The sequence below is a fragment of the Lontra canadensis genome, unplaced genomic scaffold (genome assembly GCF_010015895.1).
Source record: "Lontra canadensis isolate GAN:19392208 unplaced genomic scaffold, GSC_riverotter_1.0 scaffold15, whole genome shotgun sequence".
NCBI lineage: Eukaryota > Metazoa > Chordata > Mammalia > Carnivora > Mustelidae > Lontra > Lontra canadensis.
Window position 1 is genome coordinate 17412044 of NW_022631009.1, and position 24092 is coordinate 17436135.

General features: G+C 37.3%; 1 protein-coding gene across 1 annotated transcript in view; it reads right to left on the bottom strand.

The window, feature by feature from the left end:
- The window catches only part of ATP6V1C1 (ATPase H+ transporting V1 subunit C1), a 41316-nt gene that overhangs the window by 14650 nt on the left and 2574 nt on the right, over positions 1–24092 (bottom strand). The window contains exons 2-6 of the mRNA XM_032858552.1: positions 10016–10186; positions 8966–9033; positions 2729–2814; positions 2007–2101; positions 286–377 (exon numbers count right to left, since the gene is read on the bottom strand). Of these exons, the coding sequence (XP_032714443.1) occupies positions 286–377; positions 2007–2101; positions 2729–2814; positions 8966–9033; positions 10016–10147 (473 nt within the window). The 5' untranslated portion in view covers positions 10148–10186. The remainder of the gene's footprint in view (positions 1–285; positions 378–2006; positions 2102–2728; positions 2815–8965; positions 9034–10015; positions 10187–24092) is intronic.

A 24092-nucleotide genomic window follows, 5' to 3' on the forward strand; every position in this document is an offset into this window, starting at 1 on the left:
AATAGTTATGCAATTAAACTATGATTTAATTTAAAACAATTTCAGACAGTTTTTCGGTAAAAACTCAAATGCATAAAGGTATAAACTAAACAAGTACAATAAATTAGCCTCGCATCTGTTTTGACTAGCCTGAGTTAATAAACTTTTCTCCAGAAGTAAACAAACACTATTCTGATTACAGAAACAGCATAAACTGGAATTCACTAGACCCCAACAACAGCTCGTTCAGTGCATGCTAGAGTGCTTCCCCAATTCTTAATATTAACATATACTTGATATGCTTACGCATTCTTCCGTTCCAAATTCTGAAGATTTCCTTTCAAGTTATTATATGCGGATGCTCTAGATTTCAGGTCATTGTCAATTTGAGTCACTCCCTTTAAAAATGAAAAAGAAAAATAGGCAAAATTTTCCTAAATCTGCCTATACTAACACAAATAAAGTAGTCGTACCTCAATATTTACTTTAAAAACCACCATCACTGGTTGCTGATGTAAGAACTATTATTTTAAAAGCACAACTTTAAAAGGTCATTTTAAAATATAACCTACTTCATTTTTAAAAAATGAAATTTTTTCCATTTAAAAAATAACCTACTTCATTTTTAATAACCCTGATAATTTCTATATGAATCTTTTCTACCAAAGATAAAGTTTTAGTTCACATATATTTTAATTACTGTTATGACATTACCTCTTAAAACACGTAAATGGAATCTAGGCCACTGGGTACAGAAATTATTAAAAGGCTTTAACTTCACAAGGCTGAAGGATGAATTTCCCAAAAGTAATAAACCACACAGTTTTGTTGTTCACAACACCAGTTATTACACAAACTATTTTTGCAATTAAATTACAATTGTGGATGAATATATTTATAAATGTTACAGAAGCTGATTTTTCAAAAAGAGGCCATTTCTAAAGCTATTAACAATTTAGGAAGAAAGTACAAATTGAAGATTTAACATGTGAAGAACTAGTTTCAACTCAGCTCTACTATTATTAGCTGGGTGGCACTGGGGTAAGTCAATTCACCTGTGTGAGCTACTTTCCTCATATATACTAGTATCAGATAATGATCAGATCCTTGATAAGGATCAAAAGAAAATAAGGCTCAGTCATACTAAGAGCACCATATTATATAATCAAACTACTCATTTTCATTAAATTAAAATGATGGCTTCAGTTTTAAAATCCTTAATAATCTACTCATTTATATATTTAACTCTAGAGCATACTGTTCAAATAGTCATTGGGAGCCAGGAAACAAATCTGTCCAAGTGATTTAAACCATAGTTTTCACCCAGATTATAACAATGTTGACAATTAAAAGGGCACTATTTGCCCTGTTTATAGCTTCAGGTAAGACTTTTACATTTTCTCTCAAGTTCAAGGACTACAATATAAAAGGAACTCTTAACTTGGTGAGTTCATGGATGAGCTTTACAGATCTGCGCACGCCCTGAAACTGTACATAAAATCATGTGTATGAGAATACATGCATTTTGGGGGGGCGGGTAGAGGACTGATATAGTGAATGTCAAAAGGGGTCAGAGAACCCATAAAGTTTAATGTCTAATTCAGACTATACATAACCATGCTAAAGTAATCATTGTCATCTATCTGAATGACTAGTAAATCTTCGATTCCAATTTCCTGTTCTACACAATCTCAATTACCCTTAAATTTGTATAAACAATAAACATAGAATTTTAAAGTTTACTTTCTTACTTAAACACCGTTGAATACAATATTTAAGTTAACCCCTTGAGTAAGTGGTTAACTGAAAGTAACCACAACTTGGATAATGTACACAGCAAAAGTGTTATATTTTAACATCTTTCTTTTTTGGTAAAGCTGTACTAAGGGTAGCTCCCATTTGCATCAATCATGTATCATTTAGCTGCTTTGTCAAAGCCTAAAGAGTATTTCCCAGCTAAATACTTACAAAATAAATAAAGCCATTATAAATCAATGTGTCCTACCCATGTCATTTTTTAATCTTACCTTGGCAATTATTTCAGAAATATTTTTCAGGGACTGCTTGATTGGATACTTAGCCATGTCCCACTGAAACCTTGTTATATAAGTAACCAAGTCAACTGAAATAAGGAAATAAATTAATTACCGAGAAGCAACAGACTGTTTATAGTTTCCAACACAGCAGTAACTTTCTAATGCTGAAATTTGCTTTGAGAAAATCAGTAAAGATGTCATCATCGCTGGAGAGTCCTGATTTTAAAAACGTGGAACTGTATTAAGTAACATGGATTAATCAACATTTTTACCTTGTAATCTGACTCTCTTCTTACTCAAAATTCTGTATTTTTATATATACACGTGTATGTGCATATTAGTGCTCCTTCTAATCTGAGGGCTTAAAAAACAGAAAATGCATATACCCATGATATGTCTCATATGTAGGAGAAAGAGACACAAAGATAAGAAACTACTGCAAACTATCTCCTCAATAAGTAGAATTTGACAAAGGTATGTTCTTTCTTTGCCAACTTACTCCAAATGAAACTAAATCTTTTAAAACCAGGTGATAATTGTTTCCAGGAGTCCAAACTTCAACAATCTTCAAAACACAAACCCTTCCACATTCAAATGAAAAAAATAAAAAATGCAGAGTCAAAGAGACACTCAACAACTATTCCCTGTTTTTGTAGCTAAGTCATTCATTCACCTTATGTAAGTCAGTATCAAATCCTGAAATATTAGCTTACCTCCATTGGCCAACAGATTCTCTTGAACTTTATCTTTACTATCCTCCAATACATCAGCCATATACTGAGCCACTTTTTTAACCACCCTTGGGAAGAGAAAGAAAAAAAAAATCAACAACCATTTTCAGGAAAAAGACCTAAATTCCATGCTATACAATGAACATATCTCATATACACATGAATCTGACTATGTATGTTCCCATTATACCTATCTGTATAATACAGAACAAATGAGTCATTACTTCTATAAAAAGGTTTTAAGGATAAAAGGGACAAAGATTTTGTTATATATGTGAAGATCAACTGAGTAACTGTAGAATTTTAAAGAGACTACAAGCGGTATGTTTATTAAGTCTAGAAAGAAAGTAATGACAAACTAGTGAGAAAAATACATTATATGACAAAAATGGGTCAATGAATCTGACTGCAAGGACCAACAACAAAGGACGGTGGCTGGGAGCTAGCATTCATCACTTAATGTGTTTTCACTTAGGACAAAAGAGATCTGACAGGCAACAGAATACAAGCAACAGTAATGATGAGTTGCTATATTATTTATTCTTTAAATATTTATTGAGCATCTACTATGTGCAAGGAACAATGTTAATGCCCTGACTACTGAGGCACCTAGATATCATCTTGTCAATCCCTTCATTTTATGTAAGTAAAGATGCCAAGATATAAAGAGTACAAATGACTTAATCACAAAGTCACAAAACCAGCTAATGGCAGAGCTGGGAGTAGAAACATGCTGCCTGGACTTTGGTGTTCTTTCTCCAGTTCCATGTCTGCCTCTAGCCCTGGTTGGGATACAAAAGTAAACAAGACAAAAAACAAACAAACAAAAAAGCCACACACACACACACACACACACACACACACACACACAAAACCCCCCACTAGTTAATTACTGCTTAAATCAAAATGGAGAGATACCAAAAGACACAAATGACTAAATACAAAGCAATCTATGGTTAAGTGCCAGCTGAGAATACCAGATTACAGAGAGAGAAGCATAAAGGAAAAAGGGACCACTTCCAACTATTGTAATCAAGAAAAGCATAATGACTCATGAGCAGGGCAATGAAGGACAGGAATGGTTTTGAAAAGGTGATCAGATGGGAAGAAAGTATATTTTTGCTGCAGGGCATCCTCTGAGTCAAGATCAGGAGGAGAAGAAAAGAAAAGGCATTCAGAGGATGACAAGGGATCCAGAACTGCCCAGAGTGCTGTGTTGAGAAGGAAGTTAGGCTGGCAAGGAAGCCTGGAGCTGGACTGCAGATAGCTAGCCTTTGATGTCAGACTTCAGAGAGAAGTGTAACATGGTCAAAACAGGGCTTTAATCTGAGGACCACAAGTTCAATGGCAGGGAGGGTAGACAAATTAAACTCCTGCAAGGGAAAGGGCGCCTCGTGGCTCAGTCAGTTGAGCATCCGACTCTTGGTTTCGGTTGAGGTCATGGTCTCGTGGGTCCTGGGACGAGTCCCGTGTCTGGCTCTGTGCTCAGTGGGGAGTCTGCTTGAGATTCTCTCCCTCTGCCCCTCCCCTAACTCGTACACATGCGCCCTCACTCCCTCTCAAATAAATAAATAAATCTTTAGGGGAAAAAAAGAGAAAAGAAAAAGAAACTCCTATAACATGAACCAATAAGGGCCAGAAAAAATCCTATGCTAAATGAACTCAAACCTAATCAAGTACAACTACAGAAAAAATTATGTAAGCTGCTAAGTCTTCAACACATTTAACTTGGGATTTGTACATACACTTGGCTGTGTCTCCAAAATTCATTTATCCCTTTAGAGGAGACAAACCATTATTCCCATGTAACTTCACAAGTGTCTTTTAAACAGAACCATTTGCTATGAACATGCAAAAATGGTCACATGTTTACCACAGAAATAGTTCAGAGTGTAGAATTGCCTTGTGTCAAATTTATAAACCGAGTGTGTAATTCAGAACGTCCCAATTTCCCTGTGCATCTCTACAAGAGTATCTATGTCAAAGTACACATGGTTGCCTCAAAAACTGCTGATTAGATTACTTGATAAGTAAAAACTGGAATTTACTCCACGTATCACAGTGTTGAGACTTTAAAAACTGGAACATTTAAGTCATTTAGCTACCATCTGTCAATTTTACCAAGGTCTAACAACTACAGGATTTTTAAATTCCTCATACGTTTCAAAAAAACTGACAGACAAGATTGCATAACAGTGCGGAAAAGAAAAGCGGACAAACTGCATAGGTAACTTTTAATTCCACAACCAAATGAGCTACATTTAACCTAAAAACTTTCCAGATTCCTTCCCTGAAAAATGTGAGCAAACCTTACACTCTATTCAGGACACTGCAATGGCGACTTAAAGACCTAGAGCGCCACTGAGGTGATTAATAAGGTTCCAAATAATTACGTTCTCAGGGACCTCCCTTCCTCACTGTGATGAGGGAATGGGACTGTAGGGAAGCTCATCAGCTCAGAGATGACAACTACAAAGGGTTTCCTCAAACTTTTCTCAACTAAAAATGTCTCATCAAGAAACCAAGAATGTTCACACCATCAATTATTTCCACATTTGCCCTACAATGAATGCATGGACTCACCAACTGCAAAGTTACTTTTTCTTTCATCCTTTCACTCATTCTTCTTGCCAAGTCCCTTGTCTTATTTAAGGCTTTTATAATAATATATATTATAATATCTCCTGCTTAATCCACTGTACACCTGTCTTTTTTGCCTCTGATATTAAAGACCATCAGTACATCTTTAGGTCTACTTACTTACTACACACTGCTATGTTCAAAGGTCTCTTTGCCACATCAGCCTCTATTACCCAGAGACGTTGCATTATGGTGATTCTATCAGAAAAGCCTAATAGCAAACATTCCAAGCAGACTCAAGAATAAGTTCTCTTAGAGCTCCAATCAAATATACATTTCTAAGACTCTCCAAAATTCCATATCTTACAAAACTGTACTTTTTTACTCAACCCCTAAGTATTTAAGTGCTCCCTATCCCATGAGTCAAAGGGATTGCAGACAAAGGCCCATCAATCAAAATGCAAAAAGTGATCAAGGATCCCATTTCCATCTTCAGCTGAAATAAAGAGCAAGTAGGTGTTAGGAGTGACTAAAACTGTAGTTTAGAAAAACTCTTTTACTATAACTGAATTTTAAAGACAAGAGTATCACTCTTGTCTTTAAAATAAATGGCGTAACATTTTATTGGGTCAAAGACTTAAAATTGTTAGGATGCCAATACTCCCCAAACTGACCTACAGATTCAACACAATCCCCATCAAAATTCCATCTGACTTCTTCCCAATTATTTGACATGATCCTAAAATTCATATGAAAATGAAAGGAGTTTAAGAACCGCCTTTAAGAACAGTTTAAGAAAAACAGAGAATTCACACTTCCTGATTTCAAAACTTACTACAAAACTGCAATAATAAAGACAATGTGGTGCTGGCATAAAGACAGAAATAAGGATTAGAAAGAAATGTAAAATAAAACTGAGAGACCATCACTAAACATTTATGTTTAGTTGGTTTTCAGAAGGGGGCCAGGACAATTCAATGGAGAAAAAAGTCTTTTCAACAAATGGTGCTAGGACAACTAGATACCTACATGCAAAAAAAACCAAAACAAAACAAAACACGAAATTGGGACTCCCACCTCATATCATACACCAAAATTAAAAAGGATGTAATAAGACCTGTGGCACCTGGGTAGCTCAGTCAGTTAAGTGTCCACTGCTGATTCTGGCTTAGGTCATGATCTCAGGTTTGTGGGATGGAGCCCTACAGCAGGCTCCATGCTTGGTGCTGTCTGCTTGAGATTCTCTCTCTCCCCTTGCTACTTCCCCTGCTCACACGCACACACTCTCTCTCTAAATAAATAAAATCTTAAAGAAAAAAAGGGGGGGATGTAAGACCTAATGTAAAAGCTAAAACTATAAAACTCATGGAAGAAAATAAAACTATAAAACTCTGTCACTTTGAATTAGGCAATGGTTTCTCAGACATGGCATCAAAAACACAAGCAACAAAAAACAGATAGATACATTGCACATGAAAATTAAAAATTTTATGATTCAGGGGCACCTTGCTGGCTCAGTCAGTGGCGCACTGACTCTTGATCTTGGGACTGTGAGTTTGAGCCCTACACTGGGTGTAGAGATAACTTAAAAATAAAATCTTTTAAAAAAATTTTGGGAGGCACCTGGGTGGCTCAATCGGTTAAGCATCCAACTCTTGATTTTAGCTCAGGTCATGATCTCAGGGTCTATGGAGCCCCATATCAGGCTCTGTGGTCAGCAGGGAGTGTCCTTGAGATTCTATCCCTCTCCCTTTGCTCCTTCCCCTGTTCGCATGTGTGCACTCTCTCTCTCTCCCTTTAAAATAAGTAAATAAATTTTTAAAAATAAAAAAATTGTGCCTTGAAGGACACTATCAAGACAGTGAAGACAACCCACAAAATGGAAGAAAATATGTGCAATTCACATCTGATAAGTGATTTGTCTCTAGAATATATAAATAATTCTTACAATTCAACGATAATAAGACAATTAAAAAATGGGCAAAGGGTCCAATAGACATTTCTCAAAAGAAGAAACACAGATGGCCAGTGCAAATGCATGAAAAGATGCTCCACACATCACTAATCATTGGGGAAATGCAAACAGGAAATGCAATGAAATAATACTACATCATATCCACTAGAATGGCTATAATAAAAAAGATGACTGGTAAAAAGTCTGTTAATAATGTGGAGCAATTAGAACCTCTATACACTGTTAGTGGGACTATAAAATGGTGCAGCCACTTAGGAAAAATTCGGCAGTTCCTCAAAATGTTAAAAATAGAGCTACCATATGACCCAGTAACCCCACGCCTAGGCACATACCCAAGAGAAATGAAAACATAGGAATTACACAAAAATTTGTACACAAGGGGCACCTGGGTGGCTCAGTGGATTAAAACCTCTGCTTTTGGCTCAGGTCATGATCCCAGGGTCCTGGGATCAAGCTCCGCATCGGGCTCTCTGCTCAGCGGGGAGCCCGCTTCCCCCCACTCTCTCTGCCTGCCTCTCTGCCTACTTGTGATCTCTGTCTGTCGAATAAATAAAATCTTAAAAAAAAAATCTGTACACAAATATTCATACCAGCATTAATCTTATTAGCCAAAAAATGGAAATAAACAACCTAAATGTCCACCAACTGATACATGGATTAATAAAATATGGTATGTCTGTACAATGGAATATCCTTTGGTAGTAAAAAGAATTATCGACACATGCTACAACATGGATAAACCTTGAAACACTATGCCAAGGAAAAGAAGCCAGTCATTAAGAGGCCACATATTGTATGATTCCATTTATATGAAATGTCCAGAATAAGCAAATCTTACACATATGTCAGAAAATAAAATAGGGAATAAGGGGGACAAGAAACAGGAGGTTTGTGATGGTGGCAGTGGGAGAGTGATGAAAATGTACTGTACTGACTGTGGCAATGGCTGCACAACTCTGACTTTAACTAAAAATCACTGTACAGGGCGCCTGGGTGGCTCAGTGGGTTAAAGCCTCCGCCTTCAGCTCAGGTCGTGATCTCAGGGTCCTGGGATGGAGCTCCACATCTCTTCACAGCGGGGAGCCTGCCTGCCTCTCTGCCTACTTGTGATCTCTGTCTGTCAAATAAATAAAATCTTAAAAAAAATCACTGTACACTGTACATGTGAATTGCATGGCACATAAGTTATATCTCAGTATCAATATTAAAAAGACAGTCACCATTTTCATACTTCAAACAGCTGTATTTTATTGTACATAAATTGTACCTTCATGGGGTGCCTGGGTGGCCCAGTCAGTTAAGCATCTGCCTTCAGCTCAGCTCATGATCCCAGGTCCTGGGATCAAGACCAACATTGGGCTCCTTGCTCAGCAAGGGAGCCTGCTTCTCCCTCTCCCTCTGCCCCTGCTACTGTGTGCATGCTCTCTTTCTCTCAAATAAGTAAGATCTTTAAAAGTAAAAAAATTTTAAAAATTTAAAAAGAATCTCCATTAAAAAAAAACAAACTGTACCTTCATAAAGAAGATTTACAAAGAAAAAAAGTCCTTATTTTCTAAAACCATTCCAATAAGCGAAGTATTACATGTGATAATAAACCCAATGTCCAGGTAGCCTGATAACAGTGACCCTCATGTGGCTCCAGTCTACACATACAAGTACATTACCCTTCTACAAAGGCGTCCAGTTTAGCCAGTTCATCTGACAAACCAACCAAGACATCCAGTGTGCCAACCTAGAAGGGAAATATACCATTTTACTACCCAGATTTCATTCCACCCCTTTTGTTTTACAAGGCGATACAACATCTTGATTTAGAGACCACAAATCTTAAGTTTTCCATATCTTAATTTCATCATGTGCAAGTGTGGTTAAAAAAATGTTTGTCAGATGTTTCAAAGCTATTTATATGTATAAGATAATCCTCTAATTCATGGGTACAACCACTATTTAAGATGTGCAGATTCCATAATGGGAGGCCTATGCCTCTGCCTGTACTGTCCAGTGACAAGTGTCTCACCTGAGGTCATGGTTACAACAGCAGCACTTAAATAGGGGTCCATGACTATCAGTGTCCCAAAGGAACTTATAACTCCCCAAATATTAAGAACCAGCAGTTTTAAGTATTTCTTAAATGAATATGATGTATAAACTGCCTGCTAAGTTAACCAGCAAAATAAAAATATGATTTTTTCCATTCTGTAAAATTACTGAGAGCCTGCTTCCCTTTGAGGCTGTTAGGTTACAGTCCTTCAAGAAATGTTAAATAAATTAACTACATTAAATTACTAGGTGAGATTTGCCAAGTATGATTAAAGAGGTACAGTGTTAAAACACATTACTGAATATTATATGAATTCAATTAACAAAACATTGGGTTCACTGTGAAATTTAATATATATTACTAAGACTTTTCACTTCTGAAGATCATATTTGTAAATGTAATCAAATATTTTCGTAAGATTTTGCATCACAATTACAATTTAGAAAAGCACAAAAGTCTTAAAAAATGTCCTCTCATTTTGATAGTTTACTTCTATAATCTCAATTTCCTCATTATTTAAAAACTGAAGATCAAAGAGACAAGTTTTCAATTATGCCAACAGCTAGAAATGAGCTTTATTTTGAAGGAACCCCGATATCTCATTTCTTTTCAAAGGTAAGCAGAGACCTCTTTGTGATGAACTCATATGCTATTCTGCACCACGCAGTTTTACCTTTAAGTCAGGAATGTTAAACTTTGAAGCAAGAGCAAGATTGTTGTTCTTTGTAGTTGCCGCATGCAGTTTCTCCCAAGTTTGCTGACATGTTTTCTCTCCAGGAGCAGATATAAGCCAGAACTCAGTCATATTTGTTACCAAGTATTTTTTCCAAAACCAAGAGTGACTCTGAAAGGTAAACAAAACAAAAAATACCTTCAATACCATTTGTTTCTAAAGTATTTCAGAGTCACAGGATAAGATAAATATTAACCTGTTTCAAAATTAATCCAACACTGGCAGATAATCCCAAGCAAAGTCAAATTTACTTACCTGGAAGTAAATCCATATATATGGTAGAAGGGGATTTATTTATGATACTAGAAAAAAAAATGACATACTTTACACATGAAATATCTATTTTTTTAAATTACAGAACATCTAAAATGGGAATTACTCAAAGAAGTGAAACTGAAAATACCAGCTACCAACAGTTTCATTACACTAAAGAAGTAGAAGAGTCACAAATTTATAGGTTTATCTTAAACTTTTAAGATGTAAAACCAAAATAGGAAATTTAAAAACATGTGTAACTTTTACCTTTGAGAAGGTAACTCAAGGTAGGTAACTCCTTTGAGAAGGAACTGAATCACTGCATTTGAACAGTACCCACTAAATAAATTTGTCACATCTGGCTTAGCAACTCCTACAAAGTTACCAAATTGGTTGTTAAATTTAATCCATATTCAAACTAAAGGAACCTCTTCAAATTCCTGGCATAAACTTAGTAGCCACCAAACATTTATAAATTTGCAAAAAAAAATCTTGCCAATTGCCTCACACATAAAAAATACGATGGGGGTGGGGTGGGGTGACACACCACCACTGGATCTGAGTGAGAGGCTGTGGATCCCCTTCCAAAAATTCCATTAAGACACAATGAACCCTCGGGTGCCTAGGTGGCTTAGTCAGTTAAGCTTTTGCCTTCGGCTCAAGTCATGATCTCAGGGTCCTTGGATCAAGTCCCACACTGGGCTTCCTGCTCAGCAGAGAAGTGGCCTCTCCCTCAACCTGCTGCTCCCCCTGCTTGTGCTCTCTGTCAAATAAATAAATTAATTGGGGCACCTGGGTGGCTCAGTGGGTTAAGCCGCTGCCTTCAGCTCAGGTCATGATCTCAGGGTCCTGGGATCGAGTCCCACATCAGGCTCTCTACTCAGCAGGGAGCCTGCTTCCCTCTCTCTCTCTGCCTGCCTCTCTGCCTACTTGTGATCTGTCTCTGTCAAATTAATAAATAAAATCTTTAAAAAAAAAATTAATTAATTAATTAATTAATTAAATCTTAAAAAAAATAAATAAAGAGGGGCGCCTGGGTGGCTCAGTGGGTTAAAGACTCTGCCTTTGGCTCGGGTCATGGTCCTGGGATCGAGCCCCACATTCGGGCTCTCTGCTCAGCAGGGAACCTGCCTCCTCCTCTCTCTCTCTGCCTGCCTCTCTGCCTACTTGTGATCTCTGTCAAATAAATAAATAAAATCTTTAAATAAATAAATAAATAAATAAAGACACAACCATCCTCTTCTACAACTTCCCTCCCTTCCTCACTCCCTCACACAGAAAAATAAAAGTATAGAGTCAAATCTATTCAGTCTAAGTAGGTAAAGTACCAAACCCCTAAAAATGAAAATGTTACCATATCATATTTCCATTTTAATATGCCTTCATTAGAACCACCATAAACTTTCCGACTACCAGTGATTGTTGAGGCTCTCCTGAATAGAAAATAACTACCTTACAACATTGTCCTGATAACAAAAATGTGGAGACTCTATAAATTTAAATTTCCTTTAAAATGTAAAGTATTACAGCTAATCATAATGAACTTTTATCAATTTCATAATTTCACTCAACCTACTTTTAGATTTATAACTGAAGTAATCCCATGCAATTATTATACAACTGAAAGTGCATTCTATATATTTATCTTTTTCCAACTTCTGTATCTATTATATACCAGGTACTATTGTAAATGTTTTATACATTATTATCTCGATCTTCCCAACACCTCTGAGATACATATCATCCTCCCCACTTATAGGTAAGAAATTCAGACAGGTTAAACTGGTATAAATATAGATGGTGGTATTACTATCTCAGAAATTTTACTCTAAAATGATTTTTCCAACATTAATGATAAAGATGCATTTAAGAGCTACACTCTATCAAATGATCAACAAAATAAACACAAGACTTGTTTGTGATGGCAAGCCCTGACAAAGCATTTGGTCTGGCCAGAAAACAGTACAGATTAACTGGCCATCCATGGAAGGAAGCCACTCAGAGCACCAACTTCTAAAGAAGCCATCCAGAGGTAAGCTTTGACTTGAAAACAAAACCATTTCTAGAATACCTGAGAAACTTCAAATGTTAAATTTTAAAGCTATTATATAAATACCATTCTACCCATATTCTTTTCCAACTTAATTTTTTCATTCAACCTGTTTTCTGGGATTATTCGTGGTGATCCATATATTGTAGTTCATTCATTTTAAGTGCTATAAGGTATTTTATGAATAACCTAAAATTTATTATACATTTTCTTCTGGAAGGATAGTTACATTTTACTTTTTGGCTATTATAAACAATTTGCAGTGAACAACCTTATGCATGTCTGTTTTTGTGAAAGAGTTTCTCCAGAACAGAGAGAAGTAAAACAGCTGAATTAAGTATGATAATATGGTAGACCATCTTCAAATATGGAGGTGACAAGTCTTTCCATGCTTCAATACAATGTGACTGCCACTCCTTCCATCAAAAGGTGGATTCTATTTCTTCTCACCTACAATCTGGGCTGGTCTTGTGACTTGCTCTGACCAACAAAACTCAAGGAAGCCACACTATGTGAGCTTAGGGCCCAGGCCTCAAGAGGCGTTGCAACTTCCACTTCTGTTTCTTGGAAGGTCCCCAGATCACCATGGAAGGAAGCATGTAGTCTAGTCTATGGGAAAATAAGAGGCCACAAGGCAGAGAACCAGCAACACTAGGGCTGACAACCAGCATACGCTGTGAAACAGCTGAGTTTCTTGAAACTTCCAGCATAGTGAATGTTCCAGCTGAATGCAGCCCTATCAAGCCCAAATGGGACAATCAGAAAACGCACTGGGAAAACCCAAAGAATCAGGGGAAATAAGAAATCACTATTTTAAGCCACTGAAGTTTGGGGTGATTTGTTACATAGGAGACAATGGACAAACCATCATCAACTTTGCTGGGTACTGTCAAACCGTTCTCCGAAGCAGTTACCAACTGAAGTTCCCATACATTGTTCATAAATAGATATTTACAGGAAAATAAAGAAACATGTATAGGAGAAAGGTACATCAGCTATGTATTTAAGATTTCTTTAAAAAAATATCTGGGGCAAATATGGCAAAATGTTAATACCTGTTAAAAATCTGAGTAGTGGGTACATGGATGTCTGCTGATGTGAAATAGTTGAGCTTTTCTAAATACTTGAAGTATTTCAAAATTAAGCATTTTAACTGTTATAAGAACCTAATTACCTTATGATAAAATAAAACAATACCTAGCAAATTTATAAAAATTAAATTGTATTAAACTTTCAAATGGAATATCCAGAAGAATAAAGTAGTCATTACTATGTTAATCCTCTGACCACAATTTTCTGTTTAATACTAGTAGACACTTTCTAACCTGTTTATGTTATGACCAAGCATAATAATATACTGAGCAGAAACCTTTATGATGTTCTGGAATTTTTAAAAAATATTTTAGGGTCATATTCAGCAACTCTAATCACATAAGGTTGTAAGGTAAGAGCTTGGGCTACACCTATATTAACTACAGGATCCATTTCAGTTAAGTTGCTTTTTAAATTAAATTCCTGATGAAATGTTATGGGTCAATCTCCTGCTTTCCTGTCATTGCCTAATCCTGTCCTCTACTGCCTAAAATCCTGGGTCACCTCACCTAAGCTGCTCCAAACCTTGCTATCTTTTCACTTGTCTTTGGCCACTTCAGCATTGGCTTTTCCCTATCTCCTCCATTTAATATTCTTATATTTATCAAATCTAGCTTTTTTAGCCCAAACACCAATTACAGGACTACCTTGAATTTTAAAATTCTTGGTTGATTAGAAAATCCAATAACATCTTTCAACCTCTTTTAATAATTCAGATCTTCTATGTAACAGTGGTTTTTGGAAATTTGAGGTTTTATTGTAATTATTTATACAAATGATTCAGTTAAATTATATCTGATGACATTTTATACGTCCTCTCCCCTTGAAATAGCAGGTGATTAAATTCTTCCTGAGATTTTTTAAATTATCCAAACTGCAGCTTCTTCCAAGACTGTAATAATATGAGCTATTACAGTAGATGTCACTATCATACCATTTAGAGTTCTAGAAAATCTTTCATCCAATAGGTTTCCAAAGTATTTCAAGAAATTAAAAAAAAAAAAGAACTCCATTTCTTATTTATAAATACCTGTCCTGCCCTATTTCACTGAGCTTTTATCAGGATCAAATGAAATAATGTCATGATAATTCTAAGCCAAAGTAGAGTCCAGTATTGTCTAGAAAAGGGGTACCTGAGTTTGAGCCCCACCTGAGATTACTAAAGAAAAAAAGAAAAGGAAAAAAAAACACATTAAAAAAATGTCTAGGGAACTTACAGAAAGTATTCTAATTCCATTTTTCTTTTTTTTTTTTTTAATTTTATTTACTTATTTGACACACACAGAGAGAGATCACAAGTAGGCAGAGAGGCAGGCAGAGAAAGAGAGGGAGAAGCAGACTCCCTGCTGAGCAGAGAGTCTGATGTGGGCCTCCATCCCAGGACCCTGAGATCATGACCTGAGCCGAAGGCAGAGGCTTATTAACCCACTGAGCCACCCAGGTGCCCTCTAGTTCCATTTTTCAACTAGAGCCCTCTCCAGGGTCTTTTTGGCGATGGGGAGGAAGAGGTGTCCTCTGTTTGGTACTCTGTTATAAACATCTCCTATACTATCTCATTTAATTCTCAAGACAGCCCTATGAGCTAGGCAATAATACTTGGAAAGGTTACTAATTTACCAAGGTTACACAAGTGGCAAATGGGGTTCAAATATCACTGTGTTTGACTGTAAAGGCTATGTTCTTTCTATTGTGTCATGCTAGAAGAAAATGTTCTGCATTCAGACCCACCTGAGCTCTCCTATTTGGAGAGATCCACTTGTAACCTTAAACCCCTTCATCCTGTTTCCTTCCAGGCTCCCAGCAACCTGTAGGCCCAAGGAATTCTGCTAGATAAAGGGACCTGATTTGAGCTTCCTTTTTCCCTTTTTGTTTCAGCAGGATCATCACAATTTCAAAAACAGCAACACCCAGCATCCCAAACTATCCTAGCTGCTGGAAGAAACAATGATATCTCCAAACAGAAAAGGAAAGTAAAATAAAATAAAATAAAATATTCAAAAGACCTAGAGATATAATTTAAATTAAATTTAAAAAGAGACCTGGATTTCAGAAAGAAAAAGTCATAAACTCTGAAGTCCATAATAGTTACAATCTTAACTTTATCCATTCTCATTAGTTTCCTCATCTGTGGAATACTACAAATCTCTTCACAGAGCTGATGGAAAGAATCAACAAAATGATGAATGTAAGAAATGCCCATGAAAACAGCATCAGGAAGTCTCCTGCAAAATCTTCTTTTCTCTGTTTCTGAACAATGTCCACTGTTATCCTGTGGACACAAGTCACATAAAAAATTTCTCCTTGGGTGCCTGGATGGTTCAGTGGGTTAAGCCTCTGCCTTTGGCTCAGGTCACGATCTTACGGTCCTGGGATGGAGCCCTGCCTCAGGCTCTCTGCTCGGCAGGGAGCCTGCTTCTCCCTCTCTCTCTGCCTGCCTCTCTGCTTACTTATGATCTCTCTCTATATATCAAATAAATAAATAAAATCTAAAAAAATTTCTACTTGAGGGGCACCTGGCTGGTTCGCTTGGTAGAGAGATGTGACACTACATCTTGGGGTCACTGAGTTCAAGTCCCATGCTGAGTGTAGAGTTTACTTAATTTAAAAAAACAAAAACAAACAAACAAACAAACAAAACCTTGAAATTTAAGAAACTTTAGGCTCAGTTCCAAATAAAATTTATCTCTGCAGACAAATATTCGTACATGCTTTTTAGATCAGCAAATGAAATCCATATTGCTAAACACCTTTCCCCTTTTATCTCAGCTGCATGGAAACAGTCAAAACTGGGTGTCCACTGGTTATCTTCTCATCACAACATAGACACTTCCACCTCCTCTGTATGCTTCAGATGACTTCTGTTTTTATTCCTAATAATTTCCCTTTATGTCACTGAATATACTGGAAGTCAGGCATATATACAAATTGTATGTTAAACAAGAGAGAAAATTAAAAGGCACTCCAATCAAATGTTGAGCTCCTCAAAAATAAGATCTAGGTCTAAGTCCTTCTGCTCTATGTGGGTATAAATGTGTGTATACAGGGTGCCTGGATGGCTCAGTCAGTTAAGCGTTTGACTCTTGATTTCAGCTCAGGTCATGATCTCAGTGTCATGGGATCAAGCCCTGCAATGGGCTCCACGCTCAGCTGGGAGTCCACTTTTCTTTCTCTGCCCCAAATTCTGCTTGCATGTTCTCTCTCGAAAATAATGTTTTCTAATCTTAAAAAAAATGTTTTTTAAATGTGTGTATAGTTTTGCTCTTGAAGATGTTATCTATACTCAAGGGAATTCCAGGCTAGATGCTAAACATTCTCCCAAATTTTTATCTCCAGCCCAGGCCCTCCATTGCCTCGAGAACTATACCCAACAAGCCTCCTCAACTAAGTACAAGATGTCTCCACTTGGATGTCTCAAAAGCACCTAAAACCCAACATTTCTAGTCAAAACTCATAATCTCTTCCCCAAAACCATGTCCTACTCCAGTGTTCCCTGAGTCAGTCAGGTGTACATACCCCTGCAATATTAGACAATTAGAATTATATGATGACAATGTCATCAAGGTAACAGCCAATACCTATTGGCCACTTCCTATTTACTAGCACTAGTCAAAACCCTCCATACATATGAACTTATTTCAAACAAGCTTATCAGACAGGTAGTAGTTAAAAATGAAGAAACAAAGGCACAGAGAGTGCCTCATACATTAGATAAATCATATAATATGTATCATGATTTGCTAAGATGGTATCATATCATTAAATGCTAAGAATGAAATGTATTTTATGTTTTCATAGCACCTTCTTTTCAGTATTTCCCTGAGGAACACTTTTTATTAATGTCTTTCTTCCAAATAAACTGCCCCTTCGGGTAGGTGGGAATTTTTGCTCACAACTCAGTATCCTCCGTACCTAGCACAGAGGTCAGTATGTAGAACCTCAAAAACTATCTGGCGAATATTCTCTTTTTTTAAAGATTTTATTTCTCTGAGAGAAAAAGTGTGCGCACATACACTCATGAGTGGGGGGAGGGGCAGAGAGAGAGGGACAAGCAGACACCCCGAAAAGCAGGGAGCCCTACACAGGGCTTGATCTTGAGCCCTGAGACCATGACCTGAGCCAAAGTCAGATGCTTAAACAACTGGGCCACGTAGGAGCGCCTGAATATTCTTGAATGAATAAATCACTATGCGGATTAAATGAGATAATACAGTTAAAGTACCTGGTTTATCAGGTACTTTAAAGTACCTGGTTTATCACTGGTTAACTCCCTTCACTTTAAATCAACTTTATTGAAATATACTTCATATACAATAAAATGCACTCATTATAAAGGTACTGTTTAATGAGCTGACAAACGTACACGCTTGTGTAGCCACCACCACAACCAAGATTAAAAACATTTCTGTGATCCCAAAGCCTTTCCTTGCACCCAGTCCCAGTCAATTCCTATTGCACTGCCAGCCTGGACAGATGGTGATCTGCTGTCACGCTATAGTTTTGACTGTCTACAAATCGTTGTAAATAGAAACTATATTATATATTCTTTGCATCTGACTCCTTTTGCTCACAAATCTTTGACATTAATCCATGTTATATGATGAGTAGAAGTACACCGTTTCATTGCTTATGCTTCATTACATGAATGTACTACAGTTTGCTTATTTATTTGTCTGGTGATGGACACTTAGACTGTTTCTGGTTTGGGGCCTTTGACAATAGAGGTGCTATGAACATTGCACTACAAAGCTTCCTATGAAAATGGATTTTCACTTCTCTTGGATAAACATAAAGAAATGGAATTCCTGAGTTGAGTAATTAGCATATATTTAACTTCATAAGAAGCTGCCGAACTGTTTTCCAAAGTAGATACGTTAACAAAGTATGCAAGTTCCAGCTGTTATACGGGCTCACCAACACTTACTGCTGGGAAGCTCAATTCTGCGAATTTACCAATTTCTTCTTTTATAATATATGCTGTGGTGTAAGAAAAATTTGCCTACTCTACAGCTTGAACCACACTGAGTTTCTTGAATCTATGATTAGTTTTCATCAAATCTGAAAAAATTTCATCCATTATCATTTTCAGGTTATTTTTCAACTTCCCTTTCCCTTTTTTTGAGACAAAATTCACATGTAAAACTACCCAATACTGTCGCACAGGTCAAAAAGCTTCTATACATTTTTTCAGTTGCTTTTCTAGGCTTCAGGTTGGGTACTTCTGGCTCCCTCTTCTAGATTGCTGAATTCTTCTTTACAGTATTCTGCTATTCATCTCGCAAAGTGAATTTTTCACTTTAGATGTATTTTTCAGCTTTTTAAGTTCCATTTTTTCTTTTAAAGTAGGCTTCAAAGCTGGGCTTGACTGTAGTAATACTATGAGCACAACAATGAAAATGTATTTCTTTGGTAATAAGGGGACAACTGTTCACTTTTATTTAAAAAAAAAAAAAAAAGAACAGATAAAGCCTGAATAAATGCCCCACACATTCATACATGTGTCATTAATTTAGAAATATATGGCATGGTTACATGACGGATAAAATACAAATTCATTTTAAAGCATTAAAAAGACATAATTTGCCATTATTAATGCCAGTTCTATAATACACAAATGATTTTTGTTCCGTGGCACTGAGAAACATGTATCAACCCACTTTTTCGCATGCTTTTTATGGCAGGTTATAAACTTAAAATGTGAAAAGCAGCATGAAATATGAAATCAAGTACAGAACAAAATAAAATGAGTGAACTCTTGCTGTGCTCAAGAAATGCAAATTCTTATTTTTTGAAGGACAGAATACAGAGGATTTTAAATACCCAACATAAACATAGCAGATGGCTTTGTGACCACTGTGTATAGAGTTCTGATTCATTCCCAAAACATCCCCTTGAAAACTTTTTGCAGCTCTAAAAATATTGGTAATAGAAGGCTTAACAACTCACATAAATGTACACTCCTAGTTTCCTTCTTTCTTGGAAGTAAGACTCAAATCTGCCTGTCCTCACTGTCATCACCACTAGTGTATTTCTCTTAGTTTTTCTGCCTTACCTTCACAATCTTCCTGACCTCTATCAACCTTGACCTCAGGCCTGCCTGCCTTTAGTTCTCTTCCTCCTTGCCTCTGCTCAGACAGTCCATTTTGCACAAAACTTCTCTTCTTGTCTAAACCAACTCAAACTTCCCTTAACAAAAAGATTTTCCCAACTAAGCCTAACCATGCACTAAATCCACTATTATAATCCCAAACCAGTATGTTCCCACCAACCCATTTAAACCCATGTAATTAACCACATTAAATAAAGCAGACACCTTTTGGTGTTTTGTCTCATATCTCTTGTTGAGTTTAACTGTTTTCAGGGCCATATCATTTATGTCACCAAATGTTGTGGGTGCTTAAGTTTTCAGAACTGTGATAGGATCTAAGAAGCAAAACAAATGAAATGCACTCCCTCTCTTGAAGGAACTTACAATCATGTGCACACAGGTCTATATGAGCAGATAGGTCTGTGTGTGCCATTAGAGGTAGAAGGAAAACTTAACGCAAGTGACAAGACAAAAAAAGAAAAATCAAGGCAGGATACGTTGGAAGGTTGCCTGAGTGGCTCAGTCTATTAAGTATCTAATTCTCGATTTCAGCTCAGGTCATGATCTCAGGGCATGTAGATCAAGCCCCGAGTCAGACTCCGAGTCAGGCTCCACGCTCAGGGCAAAGCCTGATTGCGTTTCTCTCCCTCTCCCCCTACACCGCCCCGCTGCTTGTGTATACCCGCACTTTTTCTCTAATAATAAATAAAATCTTAAAAAAAGAAAAATACATTGGAGCAAAGGAGGAACACAAAAGAAAAAGGAAAACCTGGGTACAAAGCTCTGAGATCGTTTATTTACTGTGTCAACCCACTACTGGGAATTTGAAGGCTGTAGATTATTTTCCTACCATAACTGATCTCAATATAAAGAAAACAGTAAAGCAGTAACTATCACAACAACATAAAAGATTAGGATAGTAAGGTCAAAGAGAGATCTCTGTCATGTCTTCTTGAAGGTGTGACCCTGACCCAACACAGCGGCAACCACAGAAAACAGTACAGCACCCCAGTAAGTTTTCCAATACTTAACTGATTTCAATGCTTCCAACAAACCAATAGTCTCTGAAATGCAACCACTTTCCACAGTAAATAAAATTTCTCAACAACTTAAGACCGAAGGTGGTTTACATGCAAAACAACCTCCTTTTCAGTCCTTGAAAATACCAAGTTTACTAAGTGGCCTATTGTTTACAAGTGCAAGAAGAAACACCTCAGATGTCAGCGAAATATCACACAGCCTTCCAACTGTGACACATCAACCTTTAAGAGAATTCATCAGTGCAAAAGATTTACCACCATCCATTCATTTTAAAAAAGGTGCCACATCCTACCCCAGAAACTGTTAACACCATAAAAATAAAAAGTAAGAACAACTGTTTCCTCGTTCAATGTTGAAATTCTACCCTTCAAAACAGAAGCATCTTAATTGAGATTGTGGGAAGGACTTACTGGTAATAAAACTTGTTTAAAAGTTTCCAATAGCTAAAAAGAGAATTTTACCTTTCAAGGAGTAGTTTCATGATTCATACAGAACAAAACTTAGAAATTGTCAGAACATATACCTTCTTCAAATAAATCTTAATCTCTGACTTTTTGTTTTCAACTGCAATATTTTAAATTGCTCTATAATCCCATTACAGATTACCTGAATTTCACGCCAAAAATACATTTAAAGGGGCGCCTGGGTGGCTCAGTGGGTTAAAGCCTCTGCCTTCAGCTCAGGTCATGGTCCCAGGGTCCTGGGATCGAGCCCCGCATCGGGGTCTCTGCTCCGCAGGGAGCCTGCTTCCTCCCCTCTCTCTCTGCCTGCCTCTCTGCCTACTTGTGATCTCTCTCTCCGTCAAATAAATAAATAAAATCTTTAAAAAAAAATACATTTAAAGATGGAAGACAATTTTATCTTTAACAGACATATTTTATAAACTACCATCTTTTTTGATATAAGCAAATACCATGAGCAAGGGAGTGCATGAGCAGGGGAGCACTGGGGGTGGGGTGGGGGCGAGCCAGGCAGAGGGAGAGAATCTCAAGCAGACTCCCAGCTGAAAGCAGAACCCAAAGCAGGACTCAATCCTAAGACCCACCAGATCACGACCTGAGCTGAAATCAAGAGTTGGAAGCTTAGGGCGCCTGGGTGGCTCAGTGGGTTAAGCCTCTGCCTTTGGCTCAGGTCATGGTCTCAGGGTCCTGGGATCGAGTCCCGCATCGGGCTCTCTGCTTGGCGGGGAGCCTGCTTCCTCCTCTCTGTCTCTGCCTGCCTCTCTGCCTACTTGTGATTTCTCTCTGTCAAATAAATAAATAAAATCTTAAAAAAAAAAAAAAAGAGTTGGAAGCTGAACTGACTGAGCCACCCAGGTGCCCCTAAACTACCATGTTCTTATTTCACAGTTGGCTAAAAATAAATTTGTAAAAGCCAAGCCTTAACTTTTCATAAATATCACTTATAAAAACTGAGATGTTGGGGGGTGGGGTGGTGGATTGTGTTCGGGCATGTTAGGGAAAATTTCTTGCAATTTCTGGTAAAGCTAGGTGAATTGGTAGACATGGCAGGAGGACACTGTATACCTATTACTGAAAGTAATCATCAGGACCTTCTGAGCTCCCAGAGACTTCCTCTCTGCCACAGGCAACTCAGCAATGACCCAAGGAACGAACAATTCCTTCCATGCGAGGGGAATCCCTGAATCTACACTCATGGCTCCCAAAGTGTTACTTCCCTTTCATTTTGGGCTGGTATTTTGTAACACTGATTGGACCGCAATACCACATTCCACCAGAAGGTGCTTTTATCTCTAACACAATGTAGCCTGAAACTCACCAAGTTACAGATTTTCAAGTTAGTTTTTCCCAATTCATCACTCCAGTAAGCTTGAGATTCTGTCTGATAGCGACAACCACTTACTGAATATGCGCTATGTGATAAGCACGTCAATATGCTATGCAATTTTGCCTTTAACTTCTTCAAAGATGTTATTATCACCCCCAGCTGTAGATGGAAGAACAGCTAATGAAATCATCTGTCCAAGATCACATGACTAGAGACTATACATATTTTACAGCTAGTTTATTAAAATACTACTCTTAACTTCTATACCCTCAACATCTAACTGAGTATCTGTCACTTAACAAGCACTCAAATTTCTGTCCAACAAATAAATGGTAGCACCACAGGCAAGTGTTTCGTGACCAAATGGGACATCTCTCTTCCAGGAGAAATGTATGGGAACATTTTAGGTTGTCCCAACGTGGAGGCTACTAACTGCATTTAGTGGATGGGGACCAAACAACAGACCGTCCTGTCCAAAATGCCAGTAACACCTGTACAGAAACATTAAGCTATTGCCTGGTTCATAAAGAAAACCTTCATGGTAAAGTTAATCCACCTGCTAATCAGCTTAATTTACAAATAACTTCCTATTCACTGATAGCTTACTTCCAGTATCTTTAAAACTACACCAGCTTCTTTTTATAAAACACTGTTTTTTGCACTTACCTGGCATTTTATTTTCAAATATACACACACCCCATTTTAGACAAAGAGCTAATGCTCTTTTACCCACTGATATAGCCAAAGCACTTCTCTTCCACGGCTCACCTGGCTCCTTTTGGAACTCAATAAATGTACGACAGATTTACACTGTGATATAACATTAGAAGTAGATTACCACTAGAAAATAATTGTGCTTCATTGTCAAGAACATAGTTTGAAATTTCTTGTTCCAAGGCTCACTCGTGTCAATAAGAAATTTTAGAATGCCATGGGTCCTGACCCGAGCTATCTTTCCAAGGGCACTATATTAATAGTTTCTATTTCTACTACGTCTTAAAAGTGTTGTTGAAATGGGAATCTAACATGAATTAGTTTACATCTGAAATAGCATATAATTCCACATCCAAAGGGTGAAAAAGATTTACTTCTGCAGACAGATCAAAATATGTACAAGAACAAAATTTAACTAGGAAATACTAAGTCAAAACTGTAGCTACCCCTAAACAGACTCAAGTTCAATAGGAAGATGCTTTGGAACTGGTGGACTACAAGGAGATCCCTCTGCAAAGGTTTATTTTGGCATTCCAGTTTTGCTCTTTGGCCAATGGAATTATTTCACAAGTTACGGAAATAATCACAGAATAGTATTTTTGAAGCCCTAAATTTTCTTTTTGGTTGTAAAAGCCAATGTCAATGAGGTTCCCTAAAACTGATGTGCCAAAAATTAAAAACAAGCATCTCCTGCCCAGTTCTAAAAGCAGAATTACACTACCTACCTACCTCTCGGCATTTGCTTCTGTCAGATCCCGAGTACTGTTTCTTTAGATTTTACCTAGTCCCTGCAAGATACACCAAAAGAGAAAAAGATCCAGGAGTTCGGAGACACCACCCCAAGGCTCGGTCTTCAGCACCACTCGAGACTTGCTTGTTGCCAAAGAACTGTGATTGACAACCTGAACGCGGTGAGCTCCACTCTGCTGCTCTTTATCTTCCCCAGCGCAACTGTAAACTGACTAGCTTGACCCAAGCTTACAGAAAAGCAG